This window comes from Mesoplodon densirostris, chromosome 6 (genome assembly GCF_025265405.1).
Source record: "Mesoplodon densirostris isolate mMesDen1 chromosome 6, mMesDen1 primary haplotype, whole genome shotgun sequence".
In the NCBI taxonomy this organism is placed as follows: domain Eukaryota; kingdom Metazoa; phylum Chordata; class Mammalia; order Artiodactyla; family Ziphiidae; genus Mesoplodon; species Mesoplodon densirostris.
The window spans coordinates 124,498,402-124,517,300 of NC_082666.1; the positions used below are offsets into that span (position 1 = coordinate 124,498,402).

At 42.4% G+C, this 18,899-nt stretch overlaps 1 protein-coding gene across 1 annotated transcript in view; it reads right to left on the minus strand.

The window, feature by feature from the left end:
* The window catches only part of NUGGC (nuclear GTPase, germinal center associated), a 48,079-nt gene that overhangs the window by 7,138 nt on the left and 22,042 nt on the right, over positions 1-18,899 (minus strand). Inside the window, exons 9-15 of the mRNA XM_060100538.1 lie at positions 18,187-18,205; positions 17,816-17,905; positions 11,320-11,425; positions 9,490-9,623; positions 4,720-4,884; positions 2,704-2,861; positions 1,050-1,191 (exon numbers count right to left, since the gene is read on the minus strand). Coding sequence (XP_059956521.1) covers positions 1,050-1,191; positions 2,704-2,861; positions 4,720-4,884; positions 9,490-9,623; positions 11,320-11,425; positions 17,816-17,905; positions 18,187-18,205 — 814 coding nt within the window. The remainder of the gene's footprint in view (positions 1-1,049; positions 1,192-2,703; positions 2,862-4,719; positions 4,885-9,489; positions 9,624-11,319; positions 11,426-17,815; positions 17,906-18,186; positions 18,206-18,899) is intronic.

The following is an 18,899-nucleotide window of genomic DNA, read 5'->3' on the forward strand; positions in this document are numbered from 1 at the left end:
GTTGGCTGTTCACACGTCTCCGCCACTGTGAACTCCACACAAGCAGGAACTTTATCTGAAGCACTTTTATACCCCCAAGTGCTTCCCACAGTGCCGGGCACCTCAGAAAACTCGATAACTATTTGCAGAGTTGAACTCGGGTGCATGCAAGCTGCTGGGATGGGGCATTTGGGGGAGGGTGGGGGAGGCACAGGCGATTTCTCTAGTGTTACCCTGTAACTTGGGCTGGGCCTGTGCTGTGGACTGAATAGTCATGTTCCCCCAGATTCTTATGTTGAAATCTTAAACCCCAATGTGATGGCATTAGGAGGTGGGGCCTTTGGAGGTGATTAGTTCTTAAGGAGGGAGCCTTCCCAATTGGGATGATTCCCCTTATAGACAATGCCCTGTCTGCCATGTAAGCACACAGCAAAACGATGGCCACCCGTGAACCGGGAAGCAGGCCCAACCGGACACCAAATCTGCCTGCGCCTTGACCTTATACTTCCAGCTTCCAGAACTGTGAGAAATAAATTTCTGCTGTTTATAAGCTGCCTGGTCTACGGTATTTGTTACAGCAGCCCAAACAGACTAAGACAGCCTAGACTAAGAAAATGAGTTACAGACAAGAGTCTTGAGGACTCAAAACTAAAAAATGATCTGCAAAAAAAGACACTTCTTTAAACTTCACCGCTGTGGATAATACTTCATGATATTGGCAAAAATGATAAAGAAGTCAGTGAGAATGTTACAAGTGGATTCAAATGTTTATACTTCTAAGGATTCTTTGAAGATTCTTCTTGGGAACTGGGGCTACTTGACAATCTCAGCATTTACTGTTGCTTGCTTCTCAGTGGGACAAAGCTTGCTACGTCTGTAGCAGACTCAGGACCGCTTCTCTTTGCCCCATCCCACTATGTTCTGTATCCCACAGTGCCTGCTATAAGGTCCACCCAGACCCTGGACACTCCAGGGAAACAAGTGGGAAAAGACAGGCAACCTCCAAAATCCTGCTGGGAAGAAAACCACTACCCAACCTCGCTGCCCTCTTCACTTTATAAGGATCTTACCTCCTGGATCAGGAAACTCTTTTTATAGCTATCATATTTCCAGCCATTTCTTATCCCAATTTCCGTCATCTTCTCCTGCAGAGAGTGCTTAAAAGCATCTATGTGGGACATCAGAGCTGAACCATCAGCGGGCTTCCCAGACCTACAGGGGAAAGCACCATAACATGTTAAGAGACAACGGTGGTTACTGTGGGGTTAAAACAAAGAGGAAACTAGCTGGTATTCTTTTACTCATTTTTAAGAGAAGGCGGACGAGATCTAACAGTTATAAAATTCCTATAATGAAGTCCGTGCAATGATGTCCATTTTACAGATGAGAAAGCTGAGGTTCAGAGACGGTAGCTAATGTGTTCAAAGTCACACAGCTAGTAAGTAGCAGGGCCAAACCTTGGGCACTGATCTGTTTAACCTCAAAACTCATAGTCTTTCTGCTGCCCAGGGGTTCCCACTTGGAAGGGTGGGACGAACTACACCTTAAAAGATGGGTAAGATTTAGGGACGTGAAAAGAAGGAGGAGGCATCCTCCACAGGGACGACATAGTGAATTAGGTTTCAGGACCTCCCAGGAATAAGAAGCATCAGGTGAGTAGAGGAGAGGGCAGAGGCTTGAAGTCCTAGCTCTCTACTTATGAGCCGGGTGACCCTGGGAAAACTATATGATTCCTCTGAATGGCAGTGTGTTCACTTGTAAGAAGACCAGAGCCACTTCAGAGGGTTATGGGGAGGATGGGATGACATGATGCATGCAAAGTGCTTAGTACAAGTTCCTGGTACATCTCAGTTGCTCTTTGCTGTCCTCAGGCTGGTTAAAGCCAGGGGTTGACACTGACCGGGGGGTGGGGAGAGATGGGAAAGGCCAGTTGGAAGCAGGTGGAATGTCTTGAAGGCCGTTCCAAGGAATTTGGAGTCTACCCTACAGATGTGTAAACAGGGGTGGGTGAGTGTAGGTAGAATAGCAGGATTCCAAACAAATTTAAAGGAAGGTTGGGGGCACGGGGGTGTGGGCACTGAGTAAGAACCGAGCAAAGGTAGAATGGCTCAAACAGGAGAGGGTGGTAGGCCAGGTGAAATGCCAGGGGCAAAGGAGGGAGACTGGGGACAGGCTGGGGATTAGGAGAGACTGTTTCTGTGGATGGAGAAAAAGATTGGAGGTCAAGGAAGAAGGGAAGGACGGGGCGCTGTGAAGGTTCAAGCCCCCCACCCCACGCCATGTGTGAGCATGCTGTGTGTCAAAAGCAAGCAGAGTCATCGTGAGCCCCTTTTCCTTTTCTCATCAGGGAAATTTATGAAGGCCGTGTGTTTCCTTAACTCCACACTCTCCACCCAAAATACCCCTGTCCTGGGCTCAGCTCTATAAGAAAATGGATCCCCAGTGCATGTAGGAGATATTTGAAAAATAATGGGAATCATAATATTAATCTGAAAGCAGCATCTCCAGCTGCACTCCAGGTCACCACAGGAAACTTTTTTATTTTGGGGAGGGAGGAAATTTTTAAGTAAACCAAACTAAGGCTTTTGTGTTTTGCCAAAGACTAAGTTTTCCTCCTCAAGTTGCAAGCTACTCTGGACCCTTCCAGGTCCAAAGTATAAATACTTAAAGATGAGCGTTCTTCGGATGTTTGTTCACAGAGGATCCAAGTGAAGGATCCTTTACCTAAAAATGCCTCCGAAAACAGGATCAATCTGTTCATAGATGGGCTGCGTGATGGCTTCGTTCAGATCTATTCTCCCAAGAGTCCTGGAGGCATAGATACCGTTTTTCAGGCAAACCGCTTTCAGAGTCTGGTGAAAACCCTGGTTTCCTTTACTCCTCTGGATAATTAAACAATAAGATAGTGGAGTTAGTAGGTGTTACCTAGAATTCACGGGATCAGAGTTGCACTGCCTTTGGCCAAACACCATTACCAAGAATCACAGGGAAGAGTGGAGACATGATCTTTCAATGTATTATTAAGCTACACAGAGAGGACAGCAGTCACACCTCAAGTTGGCGGGTGCCCCTGCCCTGGGTTCCCAAAGCATCCTCTGCTCTCTGCTTACATACAGCTTTGCATTTGTCTCTTTACTCATCAGGCTGCTAAACTGGACCATCAGCTGGTTCAGATCAGGCCCGATGTTTCATCCAGCGTGATGTCCTCACCATCTGGTCCTGGTGTAGGCCATGCTTGATAAATACGTGCTAAATGATCAGTTATTCAGTGAAAATGTGCTCTGACTCTACCGCGAGTATGCATTTTAGGTTTTCCAAGCACAGCCTCGATGTTTTACACTTTTTATTAAATATTTGATAAGATGTAACTTGATGTGTATCTCTTTGTAATATTTTCTCCCAGAGACATAAACTCACACATCAGAAGAAAAAAATAATATGAAGCTAGAGCTATAAGAGACTTGACAAATTTTAGCCACATGGTGATTGATCCTCAGTAAAGAGAATAAAAAATACATTTGCACTGACTGAAATTTCAGTAGAGGTCTTTGTGATCATTAATCAATGATATATGTTTTAAGGGAATATGTTTTAAGTGAATGGCCATGTAGCATGGTACAATTGGCATCATACTATCTCTATCTATCCATATTTATCTTCCCATATCAATCTATCATCTATCTCTATTTTAATATTCTGCCATTTTTACTTAATATTATAACATGAGCATTTCCTGAATTCATTATAAATACTTCCAAAAAATTATTTGAATAACCACGTAATGTCATATGGATGTATCATAATTCACTTTAGCATTCTCGTATGATTAGACATTTAGGCTATTTTACTATGTTACCTAAAGATATGATGTTAGTACATACATGTCTGCCCAAATATCTGATCGCAAAGGCAAGTTGCTTATCAAATAGGAACGCCCTGGGTTGTGCCCATAGTCACAGAGTAAAGAAACCATTGAAGGGCTGAGGAGAGAGGGGACGGTTCCTGGGATGAAGTCCTGGTGGCAGCCTGAAGGTGCCTGATGATGCTCCTTCCTCCACAAGCACATTGTCTCAGAGGACTGGTCCCCACCTCGTGCCTTCACCTTCTCAGCACCCACCCACTCATTCACTTTTTGTGATCTGGGATCTTCCACCATCGTATAGAAACAGTTCTCTCCAGGATCACTTCGTTGCCTATCGTTATGAAACAAATTACCCCAACCTTCATGGCTTAAACAACCACACACATTTCTTATCTCTCATCCCTTAGAAACTCCATATAACTATTGAATAATTAAAAGATAAAACAACAATTTGTGTGCCAAGTGAGAGATTATAGGGTGCTTTCTTACTGTGTATCTAATTGATACTTACATCAGCCCTGTGAAATAGATTGGGCAAGTGTTTACCATCCCCATTTTACAGAAGAAAAATCCCAACAGGCTTAAGTGGGTTTAGGGCCTTGCCCAGGCCTACAGAGAGGATGTTTGCTGGGGCTGGCATTCCAAACAAGACCCTCGGATCCTAAATTCCAATTCTTTCTGCTGCACATGGACCCTTCCCTGCGTCCTCACAATGCACAAACAATTCACTCAATATGCTTTCCTGTGTGCAATTTTCACTCTCTCCTAAGTTCTTCTAGCTCTTTATTTCTTTCAAAAGCAATGGGATAGTGAAAAAAGGTGGAGAATCAGGCAGGCCTCACCGAACATCACGTTTTTCTTTTTAGAGGGTCACTCACCACCAGGCACGCCCCAAGGATCCGTCGGTAGGAACTCCTGGCATTTCGGACCCCTTCTTGCAGAGGCTGAACTATGCGGGCAAAGCACTGGTCGATGGCCTTCTCCAGCAGCTGTATCTCCTCTTCCACAAATCTCCGCAGGCCACTCACGTGCAAGTATTCGTTCTAGGGACAAGGGCCATCAGGAACATGAGGCCACCCCCTCCCTAAAGGCACTGTCTCCTCCAACTCTGCTTTCTTTAAGTCTGTCACCAACACAAGATTTAGCTTGAGCAGATCACCCACGGTGGACTCCTCCCTGTCATCCCAATAAGGCACCCTTCAGGGCACAGACCTCCTTAAGCTTTGTGGGATTGGAGAATTGAACAGATATATCCTCCTGCAACTTTTCCTGGGGTTTAATCCATTAGGTTAGTTGAAAGAGTAAATATTTTTTAAAAATCCAATGGTTATTAAAAGAGATTTTTCCAATGACATCTGATTCAACAAATATTTAATGAACTTCGTGCACAAAGCAGTTTTGGAGGATAGGGTTTCTCAAACTTTAACGTGCATAGGAATCACCAGAAGAGTTGGTTCAAACCCAAGGGCCTGGGATTCTACATTGCTAGCAAGCCCCAGGTAATACTGATCTTCTGGACCCCACTTTAAATAAACAGCAAAGCTACAGGACCACAAAAATAAAGACTTGGTACCTGCTTCAAAGGAGAGTAGTCAGGGAAGAAAATATCTATTCAAATAATACAAGGGAGTGACCGCCAGGGGCAGCCTTGACCTCTAGGTTCCAAACTGGGAACTTTGTAGTGTCTGTCCCCTGTATGAGAACCCTGGGGACCACACGGTGCCTGACTGCAGTGGAAAGAAACCACACTCCTTAGCTCATCACTTAAGGTCCTTCGTGGCCAGAACTCAATCAATTTCTCCAGCACCAGCAGCTCTCTGTTTGCCCCAAAGTTCCTCCCACGTAGCTGCCCCTGAACTTGCAACCATTCCCCAAACGTGCCATCCTTTTGGTCCTCTGCATGTGCTCTTCCCATGTTCTCATACACCCAAAGCTCAAAAGTCACTTCCCATGTGATGCTCTCCCTGACTCCCCGGGCAGAGTTGGGGTGCTCTTTCCTGGGCTCCCGTTGCATTTAGGACACCCCTGCTGTGCTGTGTCTCTCTCAGACCATGTGTCTCCTGCCCTGGGCCAGGACCTTGCTGGAGAGACAGACTCTGTTATTCATGTTTGTTTATTCCAAGGCAGGGCACGGAGAGCACGGTCCATAAACATTTCTGGGGTGAATGAGTGGCATGGAGAAATGGCTGGATAACGTAGGCTCTTAACATGTATTCCAAATTTGATGACAGAAATAGCTCTTGAATTGAGGTGTGACCTTACAGAGATGACTTAGCATCTCTGGATCGCAAGGGCATCGTCTGTGAAGTAAGTGAATGGGGCTGAATGGTCCTGAAAACAGCCTCAAACTCCTATACCCTGAGTCTCAGAATAGAGGAGTTTTAGAAGTTTATGGAAACTATTCCACTTCAGGCAAGCCCTGGGGAGTTTCAGAGTTTTCACTAGTTAGAATTCTATAAGCTATACTTTCTCCCCCAGAGTTCCTTCTAGATTCTTTGGAGTTTGTGGTGTCACTAGTGATCAAAGTGAAAGAAGAAAAAAGTCATGAGAAGAAACTCCACAGGCAAGATTCTCACAAAGGCTCACTCTCAAAGAATCCTTGTTGAAGAAGCAAAAGAATGATAAGAAGGGAAGGGGCTGGAAACAAAACAGCAGCAAGAAAGGGAAAGGCTGGCATCTACTATGAATAAACGCAGGACTCATTCAACATTGAGATCATCATAATCAACTTCCCACTGATTCTTAAAAATAAAGACTAGATCCCTGTTCATTTAAAATCACTAACTATCCAAACTCTAAAATTTTTAGTTTGAGTCACAGTCTTAAAAAATGATCCGTCACATACATATATTTTTAGATTTGATTTTTTTTTTCCAGAATGCAAAGGAACTGACAAACTCTTGGCTTCCAGCTTTTCATCAGAGAACTAAGACTAAGACCAATATCTGAGGCCAAAGAATGTTGAGTAAGCCTGCTGGCAACTCCTTCTAAAAGGCTATCACAGAAGTGCCAGCCAGCCCCCTCCTCTGTGTCTTCTGTCACCTGCAGTCTGGCTACAAGGAGGGACTGAGCCCCTACACGGGTTGCACCTCCATACCACGCTCCAACTTTGATTGCAAAATGCTTTGTCCTGGTGTTTATAAAATAAACCAACCACACACAGCACCACATCTGATTCATTTTCCATCAGCACTTCCAAAAGCAATCTTTTTCTGGGCAGAGAGGCAACTTTCACCCCAAAGAATTTTGGGGGGAAGTTAGAATGTCAAAACATTCGCTAGTATTTCAGAGGACAAAAGTCAAATTGGAAAATCTCAGATTCCAGGAGGGTTTCTTTTTTCTTACACAGAACTAGACCCAAACAAGGAATAAGAAATACGATGAAAAAGATGGTGAATCTTGCTCTATATGGCACTTATATATGGCACTTTTAATTTCTAAAATGACATTTGACTGACACTGTGTGGACCATCAAGAGTTGACATTGCTGGGATTTCCCTGGTAGTACAGTGGTTGGGAATCCACCTGCCAATGCAGGGGACACGGGTTCGAGCCCTGGTCCGGGAAGATCCCACATGCCGCAGAGCAACGAAGCCTGTGCGCCACAACTACTGAGCCTGTGCTCTAGAGTCCTCGAGCCACAACTACTGAAGCCCACACGCCGCAACTACTGAAGCCCACACGCCGCAACTACTGAAGCCCGTGTGCCTAGAGCCCATGCTCCGCAAGAGAAGCCACCGCAATGAGAAGCCTGTGCACCGCAACAAAGAGTAACCCCCGCTCGCCGCAACTAGAGAAAACCCATGCACAGCAGCGAAGACCCAACGCAGCCAAAAATAAATAGATTAATTAATTAACTAAAAATAAAAGAGTTGACATTGCTTACTTTTCACACTGAAGTCAGGTCCCCACCAGCTGCCTCTGCTTATCACTCCACAGGGCCCTCCCAGGTTCACTGTCCCACATTCTCAGGACCAGCCCTACTGGTACATATTTCTCTCCCCTTTCCCTATTCTGCATAACAAGAAGTCAGACAGCTTGGCTGTGCAAATCTGACAGCTGACAGCAAGTGTGGAAATACAGAAATACCAACCAAATGAGAACACACAAAGGCTATTAATTTAGAGCTTGCTATAGCAAGAGAGTCAGGGGCCATCACTTGCGTTTGGCAGACACTCAAAGGCAAGCAGAGGGGTGGGAAGGCTTCTGGTGCCCTGATCAGAGCCCCCTGGCATGGGGCAGCTGTAGGTGGAGACCTTGAAGCAGGGATCTTATGTGATTCATGAGGATGCATATTTATCTTTTCTTGATTGGTCCTCAGTTGGAAGCAGGGATAAAGATTAGGGAAGCCCATGAGCTAACAAGGCTGTCTGTGATGAGAGTTTCGTGGGCAGCCAATTATAGTGAGGATGTGTGGGGTCAGAATAATGCAGCCTGCTGGGAGACTGTCATTTGCAGAATTGAAGGCAATGCAATCGTTGCTAAAGGGTTTAGTTTGGACGGGAGATGTAACCTTCCAGCCATACTTCTGTCATTTGAATTTGATGGGTTGTTTTTGTGTGTTTCGGGTTGTTTAAATTCTTTTTTCTGTTCTGTAAGCAGCCATTGCTCGTATGTGAAAACACCTAAGAGAAATGGCAATCTCTTTGCCATAAAATATGGATGACAGTTAAAAAAAATGGGATAAGGGAAGCCATCCGTGGTTAACAAAGGTCTGGCCATTTGGGGCTGATTGTTTCAGAAGTTATTGTTTAGCTTCTTAGATTGTTACTAGAGATAGCGGTCTAACTTCCTACAAGTTTTAGAGCAGGCTGGCTTCCTGAGCTGTTCATTGTAGATGGGGGGGTTGGTTTCCCAGGCAGTTTGCTGCAGGCTGTGGGTCAGAGTTCTGTTTTTCTATGTGCTTGTCTGTTTGTATTTTCATTCCCTCACAAGGAAACAATGCAGATGGTGATTGATTCCAGCAACAAAGCTTTCTCCCAAACTCTCCCAAACCTCGAATGTAGCAGCTTATCCCTCTTCTATTAGGGTAAAAAAAAATTCATCCATCAAAAAGATAACTTTGTCCACTACTATGAAAAAAGTCATTTTTAACTGGTTATTCAGAAGACCTGCATTCTAGACCATGAAGATAATATCCCTCTGCTGAAAGGCCCTCCTCTTACATTATATAACCATGCTGCTCTGAGTTTGAGATTCCGACAGCACCAGGCCATGCAGGAAGTCCACAGGCAAAAGAACGTTTTTTGGACTGTATGTGCACACATGCTTCTTTAGGATAACCAAGAACTGACATATTCCAGTAAAAGTAGACAAATCCCACCTGCCATTAAGCACATTCTACCTGATTCAAGTCTCAGGAGAGGCAAACGTGACTATTTTTACCTTTTCCTCTCAGCCCATCTGTCGTAGGTAAAACATTCTTTTCTTTTCTTTTCTTTCTTTCTTTCTTTTTTTTTTTTTTTTTACTCAAAGGCTACAATGTTAACCCTCAAATTAACTTTCTGCTCTCTTTAGATTCTCTGAGCTTAGGGTCTTCCTCTGATGAGGAAAGAAAGATTACGGTGAGTTAATTTTCTAACTTGGTAAGAGGGAGCATTCTTCCCAGGCCAGGAGGCAGAGGACACACAGCCCAGGGGTCTTCCTACCGGCAGGTTGTCCGTGCAGCTGAAAGTGTCTGTGAGGAGTAACAGGCCAAAAGCTTCAGTGACATACTTGGTCACCATCCTCCTCTTCTTATCCAAGAGCCTTCTCCTGATATATTCTCTTAACTTGGGGATTTCTGGAATTCACAGGCAGCACAAACAATTTGAAAAGGCCAGAGTTGGTGGGACATAGAATTCTTACAAGTTAACAGATCAGGCTGGCAGTCTGAATTAACTTCCGCTGAGGTCCTATGTGGGTGGGTTGCTCACTAAACCAACCTATCTGTTTTCCCCAGTCTAGGAGCAGCAACTGTGGATGGTACATCAGCAGTGACGCATGCTCATTTTATTCAGTGGTAGAGAACAAACTCTGTGGAAAAGTTCAGGCTGGTTAAAAAAACGGGCACTTCCCTCTGGATGGTAGTTACCTGGATAGTATATAGAACCGGGGGCTCATATTTCTAAAGCCTCAGCCATTTGGTCCCGCTAGACTTTTCTATCTAGATCAAATAACTATTAACATCAAAATAGTGCATGCTTGCTGTAGAAAAGGTAGGACCTCTGACACGTGCAGTTCCAGATTAGACACGTATCTTAGTCCAAATCCTCTGTTAGTCGGAAGATAACAGATGTCATGCTACTTCCCCTCCCCCCGCCATCATCCCTGTAAGTGGAAATGTTTCTATATTATTCCTTGCCTGTGCCGTGCTGATTATTTCTTTGATATCCTTGTTCAAGCAGTTCCCCATGTCTGGCAACTTTTCACATCTTCTGCTCCTTAATCGCCTTTGACACTCATCCATGTCTAGCGACACATAGGCCCATTTTAAGCCATTTTCAGCTGAGATCAAGGTCAAGCTCAGATCCTGCCTCCTCACCCAGCTTTCCTTCAGTAATCCAGTCCCACAGGTCCTGGGTTCTCTGAATTTCTGCTGTACTCAGAGCACCATAGAACTAGCCTCATTTTTACTTTGATTTTTGCACGTGGCTTAGTATAGTAAGTCCCCTACTTATGAACCTTCACGTTGCACACTTTCAAAGATGCAAACGTGCATCTGGTTCCATCAAGGAACCAGAACCTGCGCCATCCACGTCAGGCGTGAGTGACATTGCAGCCTGCCCTCCGTCTCCCAGTGCTGACCATCCTTCAGCTCTACCATCTCCCACCTCCCCTCCCTCTTCCAGTCAGTAACTCTTCTTGCCTGTTCACTCCATGCCAGCCCCGGGATGCCAGCTGTTATTCTGTACTACTGTACTTTTCAAGGTACTGCACTGTAAGATTTAAAATGTTTTCTTTATTTTTTGTGTTTGTTTTTTATGTATTATTTGTGTGAAAAGTATTATAAACCTATTACAATATAGTACTATATAGCCGATTGTGTTAGTTGGGTACCTAGGCTAATTTTGTGGGACTTACGAACAAACTGGACTTATGAATGCGCTCTCGGAATGGAACTCGTTTGTAGGTAGGGGACTTACTGTATTAGCTCTTCGTGTAAATTTCAAGTTCTCTGAAGAAAGGAGCCATGTTCTCTAACCCCACTCCCCCCAAAGAAAAAGCATGCCATGGATGCTTTTTCTACCTGTCCCTGGGTGAGCAAGGACTCTCAAGGCAAACATAAGGAAATGACAACTCATCGTAAGATTTGGAGGAGAAAGGAATTGTGGTCTCAGGCACCACAACAATGCAGAGAGAAACACGCATATAGCTGCTCATAGGTATAGAAACTAGAAGTGTGGCACAGAAAGTTCTAGAACGGGAAATTCAGAGTGCCAAGCTTCATCCTGAGACTTGGAGTGATTGAGATGAAAAAATATATGTGTATAAATTACCAGTTTCCTCCTCGGTGAGGAGAGCCTGCTGCCAGTACTCCTGGGCGCTGACCGTGTACACCAGCTCTGAGTCTTCCAGAACCCTGGAGTCCGCTGGCAGTTTCCTCTGAAGTGAGAGAGGCACACAGAGAACAGAATAACTCAACCGCCGCAAAGGCAACCATGCACATGCTCCACAAGAGCCTTCAGCAAACTTTAGCTCATTCGCTTTCAGTTCTGCACAAGCCCTGTAAGGAACAAGCAATAGTCCCAGTGTCAAATGCTCCCTTCTGTCCACCTTACAAGGTCAGAGGTCGTGAGGACACTGTTGCAGAGATTCTCTTGGGAGTTAAAAAAATAGCAATTCTAGAAGGAAATGTATAGAGAAAATAGTTCAAAAGTGTATTTAACCTTAAAAAAACTAAAGATGGAGTTACCATAGGATCCAGCAATCCCACTCCTGGGCATATATCTGGAGAAAACTGTAATTCCAAAAGATACATGCACCCCCTATGTTCATAGCAGCACTATTTACAATAGCCAAGACATGGAAGCAACCTAAATGTCCGTCAACAGAGGAATGGTTAAAGAAGATGTGGTATATATACAATGGAATACTACTCAGCCATAAAAAAGAATGAAATAATGCCATTTGCAGCAACGTGGATGGACTTGGAGGGCCTTATGCTATGTGAAGTCAGTCAGGCAGAGAAAAACAAATACCATATGATATCATTTATTTGTGAAATCTTTAAAAAATGATACAAATGAACTTATTTACAAAACAGAAATAGACTCACAGACATAGAATACAGACTTACAGTTAACAAAGGGGATAGTGGGGGGGGGAGATAAATTAGGAGTTTGAGACCAACATATACACATTGCTATATATAAAACAGGTAAACAACAAGGACCTACTGTATAGCACAGGGAACTATAGTCAATATCTTGTAATAACCTATAAAGGAAAAGGATCTGAAAAAGATTAGATAGATAGACAGATAGATAGATATAGATATTATAACTGAATCACTTTGCTGTACACTTGAAACTAACACATCATAAATTAACTATACCTCAGTTTTTTAAAAAGGTATATTTAAATGTTCAGAGGGGGGAAAGTACCAGGATCCATTTTGGAAAAAGAAGCACAACCCTAACAAAGGCAGTGATGGGCAGGAGCCAGCTTGGACCAGCTCCTGAGCATCCACCGTACACAGCTCCTCCCAGCTCCCCCCTCAGCACCAGCACATTGGTAGCTTGAGACTGGCAAGGGAGTATTTACACCACAGGAATCGGCAAATGGTACACATGGGGCCTTTTTTGTTTTTTAAACAGAGAGCTGACTGTTAAAACGTGTATCAATTTTTCAGCACAACACAACACAACACTGGGCAAAGGTCCTATAAAAGTGCAAGTTTCTTAACTGGGTGGTTAGTCATCCTACACATTTAAATGCAGATTAATGTTTAAGCAAATGATGGTTTTAAATGTCAAGGAATTAAGAATCATATGAGAAATTTTTTATGATTAGAAAAACATCACCACAGAGAAGTCATACTAGAATGATACGTAAATGATGTTTCATAATCCTTCATTCTTCTCACTTAAAAGAGAAAAGCCATAAAGAGTATGCATGTGTATGCATGGGTATATGGGGGTGGTAGAACACAGTAGGGAGTTGTCAACCTTCTTCTGATGCAAAGATATAAAAAAGCTGAGTGAGTGGTCCACTGGGAGAGGCAAGAAGCTGCATCTCTGGCAAGTTGTGAGCCCATCTAGTCAAAGCTGGAATAGAGATTGCTAGAAGCCCCACACTCTAGTAAGGACTAAAGTTATAAAAAGGAGCTGCCAAGATTATTATTTTTTCCCTGCTTGATAGTTTTGACTCTAGGAAAATGTTTAGGGAAAGTTGACCCCACTTTCTACTGGGAGATAAAACTAATGTGCAATTAAATGTTAGTAGAGTTTTTAAATAGTTGAAAGGAGTATTCCTAGCTTTACCCAGGTGTTTGCATTATTTAAAATTTTCCTCTAAATTTTGTATATCTTTTCTAAAAACTATTGAAGATTAGTTGACACTTCTTGTTATTGTAATCCAAAGAAATATTTTTATAGTGTCAATGGGATGGCTACAGTAGCAGGTTCTGTATTATTGTTAAAGAGAAGTAGAAAGAGTTACAGTTGGAGGGTAGGATCCAAGAGCTAAGTAGATGCTCATCAGATTATCCTATAGAAAGATGAGCCACTGTTATCATTTACATACATGGTTTTTAATAACTATATATAGCATAAGATATTAAGTTTGTAAGAAGATATTGTATATAAGAAAGGAGAAAACCTGGAAGCTCAGAATAGAAGTGACACAAGATGGAAGCAGAATCAAAAAGCATATAGTAAAGTTGGAGTTAGATTGAAATCAGGAATATAATTTGTAACCCCATTTAAAAAAATTTTTATACAATTTTTAAAGGTTACTTTTCATTTACAGTTATTACAAAATATTGGCTATATTCCCCATGTTGAGCCTATCTTACACCCAATAGTTTCTGCCTCTTACTCTTCCACCCCTATATTGCCCCTCCCCCCCCCACTGTTAACCTCTAGTTTGTTCTCTATATCTGTGAGTCTGCATCTTTTGTGTTATATTCAATAGTTTGTTGTATTTTTCAGATTCCATATATAAGCCATTATCATACAGTATTTATCTTTCTCTGACTTATTTCACTTAGCATAATGCCCCCCAAGTCCATCCACGTTGCTGCAAATGGCAAAATCTCATTCTTTTTATGGCTGAGTAGTATTCCATTGTATGAATGTATGTATGTGTGTGTGTATATATCTCTATCTATCTATCTATTTATCTACATATATATATATATACACATATATACACTGCAACTTCTTTATCCATTCATCTGTTGATGGATACTTAGGTTGTTTCTAAGTCTCAGCAATTGTAAATAATGCTGCTATGAACATTCAGGTGCATGTATCTTTTTGAACTACTTGCAACCCCATTTTTTAAAAAAATCTATATTTTCTAGCTTCGTCATTAAAATGACTTTGCAGTGATATCACCCTGTCCACTTCTTTTACTTGTATGAATTATTTGATATGTACCCCTTGCACCCCAACTTTTATTTTTAATATTATTCTCTGCTAAAAGCAACCCAAGTTTCTTTGATAGTAATAGTTCCATGCCTTGGGGCAGGGAAAAAGAAAATGGGCCTGGATATGTTCTTGTTGCCAGAGAGGAAAGATATATTTTTTTAAATGTCTGGGTAATGCTAAAAGGAACCAGCTTAAATTAAAGGCTCCCATTGGCCAAGATGTGAACTTGAACATCAAAAAGAACACAGTAATTCTGTGAAAAGCCATGAGTTCATTATAATCCTCAAACTGAGTAAAATAATAAGGTATTACAAAATAATAAGCTCTATCTCTATCTACCTATGTATCTCTCTATCTCTCTATCTAAAGGTCTCTGCCCTGAGTTCCCAATACAGGGCTCCTAAACCCCTTATAAATAGGGGGTTTCATTCTAACATTGAGTCTTTGGCCCCAGTTCCCAGCACAGAGCTCCCAAATCCCTTGGAATTTCTACCCCCACCCCCATTCTCCAGAGAGGGGAGAGGAGCTGGAAATGGAGTTAATAATTGATCATGTCTATCTGATGAAGCTCCATAAAATCCCAGTAGTGTGGGGTTCGGAGAGCTTCCAGGTTGTGAGCACATCCACATACTTGGAGAGCGATGCACCCTAGTTCCATGGGGACAGAAGCTCCTGTGCTGGGGACCCTCCCAGACCTCGCCCTATGTATCTCTTCTTCTGGCTGTTCATCTCTTATCATATCCTTTATTATATAGTAAACTGGTAAATGTGAGTGTTTCACTGTGAGTTCTGTGAGCTGTTCTAGCAAATAACCCAATGCAAGGGAGAGGAGGTCATGGGAACCAATTTGTAGCCAAGTCAGGCAGAGTTGTGGGTAACCTGGGGACCTACTTCTTGCGATTCATATCTGAAGTGGGAGGCAGTCTTGTGGGACTAAACCCTTAACCTGTGGGATCTGACGCTATCTCCAGGTAGACCATGTCAAATTGAGTTAAATTGTAAGGTGCCCAGCTGGTGTCAGAGAGAATTGCTTAGTGTGAAGCAAACTCCCACACATCTGGTGTCAGAAGTATGAGTGCGGTAGTCATGTGCGAGTGAAGGAGAGAGGCACTGGAGCAGTAGCATAGGTTTTCTTTACAGGTTTGCTAAAGCAAAGGCAAAATGCTGTATAATAATCAGCTCAAAAGACATGCCTGAGAACATCAAAACCCAGCTTTCTTTTACCTGCCACATACAGTTAGTCGTCCAGACCTATGGATCTGAATCCCCTATTAGTTCTTGAATGCATCTCTATTTCTATGGTTACTGCCTAGTTCAGGTTCTTATCACTTCTTTTTTTTTTTTTTTTTGGCTACGTTGGGTCTTTGTTGCTGTGTGCCAGCTTTCTCTAGTTGCAGTGAGCGGGGGCTACTCTTCGTTGCGGTGTGTGGGCTTCTCATCATGGTGGCTTCTCTTGTTGTGGAGCACGGACTCTAGGCATGTGGGCTTCAGTAATTGTGGCATGCGGGCTCAGCAATTGTGGCTCACGGGCTCTAGAGCACAGGCTCAGTAGTTGTAGCTCACGGGCTTAGTTGCTCCGTGGCATGTGGGATCTTCCCGGAGGGCTCAGACACATGTCCCCTGCATTGGCAGATGGATTCTTAACCACTGCGCCACCAGGGAAGTCCTATCACTTCTTTTTTTTTTTTTTAACACCACCTAGATTACAGAAAAAGCCTCCCAGCTGGTCTTTCTACATCCAATCTTTACCAGCCCCTCTCCCCACCATCCATTCTCCATATTCCTGAGAAAATCACCTTTCTAAGATGCATAATATTTCCATATTGAAATCAATAAGTATAGTCCCAGGAGCCTGAAATTTTTCTTACAATATTTTTCTTAATTTTCTTTTTTATAATTAAAAAAATAAGCATAGACATCTCTATGAGTGGCTACCCTATAATCAACTTCTGACTCATATTTTCTATGATCAAAATTAAATTTGCTCCAAATGAAGGTCTGCAGTACAAATAAAGGTCTCACAATAATTCAAACTGAAAAGAAGTGGTTGGAGAATGAAGATGTTACCTAGCCATCAGAGGTGTAGGTGTGCAGACCTAAAAGAACTTGTGCCATAAGAATCAAAACCAGTCACCCTGCAAGCTGATGTATTGTTGCCCAGACCCTATCTTGTACATACCAATTTGCCACATATTTTAGCAATAAATATAATTGTAAATTGTGTATTGAGGTATTTTATGTTTCTGCTTCCAGAAACAATATAATTAGGTCCTCATAAAATGCATATTTCTTTAATGCCAAGAAGAACAATTAGAGAGAATAAGAACAGCTTTACTGAGTTATTGCCTCATTAAAATCAACATTCAAGAATTGCTCGGTAGAAGACTTTGGCTTGAGTATGAGGTCTGATTATTCTGAATTAGAAACAAGAGCCCTGAAATTTCCAATTCCACATTGTACGCCAGACATTTTCTGCATCAATATAATTGAAGTCAAAATACAGAAAGCAATTAAACATAGAACTGGACCTAAGGCCATGTGTTTTTACTGTTAAATGCAACACTGGAGATTTAGTTTCAGCAAAACCATCCCTTCTATCACATTATACTAACTGTGATATAACACTTAAGTTGTTTTGTTTACATTTTATCTTCAAGTTGGTTTCAGTTTTATAGTTGCATAAGACTATTACAGGAAGGGGTTTTATGTTTGTACCTATTTTAGTGACAGCATAATAAAAATAGTTTAAGAAACAGCAAGATTCCCACAGAACAATTACCCAAGCTTGAAAAATAGAGCTCAGGGCTTTTCTCCCAACACTCCTGCATATGCCCCTTGCTGAGCTATTCAAAACTACTTGCCTATAATTCACCAAGCGTGGCAGTTTTTTTCAACCATGTTCTTCCTTCTGTATCAAACATATTTTCTCCAACTTCTTCACCTCGCTCAAGACTACTGGTTCTTTAAAATTCTGCTGAAGAGGCTGAGAAGTTTTCCCTGAATTTCTCCTCAACCCCGCCTCCCCCAGCGGCCCGAGTGACTGGGGCACCCTTCCTCTGTGTTCCCCCAGCCCTGCTGCATCCCTCTAGCCAAGCACACTTCAACCTGCACTGTGATCCTTGATTTTATCTGCACGTAGTTCTCAGTAGACCATATGCTCATTCAATCCTTCCAACAATCACAGGCAGTAGACATTATTATTCCCCCATTTTACAGATGAGAAAATGGAAGCTCAGAGAGGTACGGTAATTTGCCTAAGGTCACAAAGTAATGAATCAGCAGGACTAAGTTGTCTACTCCAAAGCTTCTGCCCTTGCTACCGCACAAGACCAAAGAGGTGTTTCTCAAAATCTGAGTGGTTGAAAAGTAGAAAAATGCATAGGAGAATCTGTTAACTTACCTTTAGTTTTTCCTTGAGAACTTTATTCCTTTGTAGCTTTATCATTTCATTTCTTTCTAAAACAGCCTCTCGCTGACTTTGAATAGCTTGCTGGATTGTGAAAAGAAATGAAAGCATGGCAAAGAGTCTAGGGTTATCAAGAGTGGTAAAGGGATGAGATGCACATTTTGGGGGCAGCTCTTCCTCTGCCCAGACAAATGTGCATGTGTTCGAATCATACAATACTAACCATAAAAAGTATTATTTAAGAATAACGAGTCCAAACTCGTCAAGATGTTCACATTAAATGTGTGTAACTTTTTATCTATCAATTATATCTCAATTGAGCTTTAAAAAAGAAAGCAAAGAAAAAATAACTAGTCCATACTTACACTTCCCACTTTTCTTTCCCTGAAATGAGAAATGTAACAATTATTTATCTCATGATGTGTCACAGCAGTCTTGACTTTCCCTGAAAGCAGCATATACTGTCATGCCTTTATGCCCCTCCCTAAGCTCTTTCTTCAGTCCAAAGGCTCTGACCCACCTCCAGTGTCCATTTGAAAAAAAGTATCTTAATTTCTCAATATTTTGTCATCAGTGGAATTTTCTGTGACCTCACCACCTGGCCCAGTCAAAACGCAGCCCTCACTCTCCGAGGTCCCATGGTACTTTACTTGTCACTCTCATGTAACCTTTCATCCTCTTTTAAGACAGTGACCTCAGCGACTAAGCAAGATGCCTCTCTGAATCTGCTGCCCCTACCACATTGTTCAATAAACATTTAATAAATTCAGCTGTATTAAATTTAGCTGTTCAGTTTTAGAGCTGGCATTGGAAAGGGAGCACTTGAGATACTATTCTGTGGTAGGGAGTGGGGTGAATAGAATTGCAGGGAAAAAATAATGGAGCTGAAATTCCAACTTAGACCATGAAAGCAAGAAGTTGGGGGAAAAGTCTTAGTCTGTTTCTTCACTGAGGAATTTTTCTCTGCTTAGTTAGTTCCTGGAGACAGTAGACTCAAGTGGGGGGGATACGGCAGAGGGGACAGGTGGAGAAGCTTTTGTTAGAGCAGAGAAACACTGGCAAGGGTAGAGCCCATGAC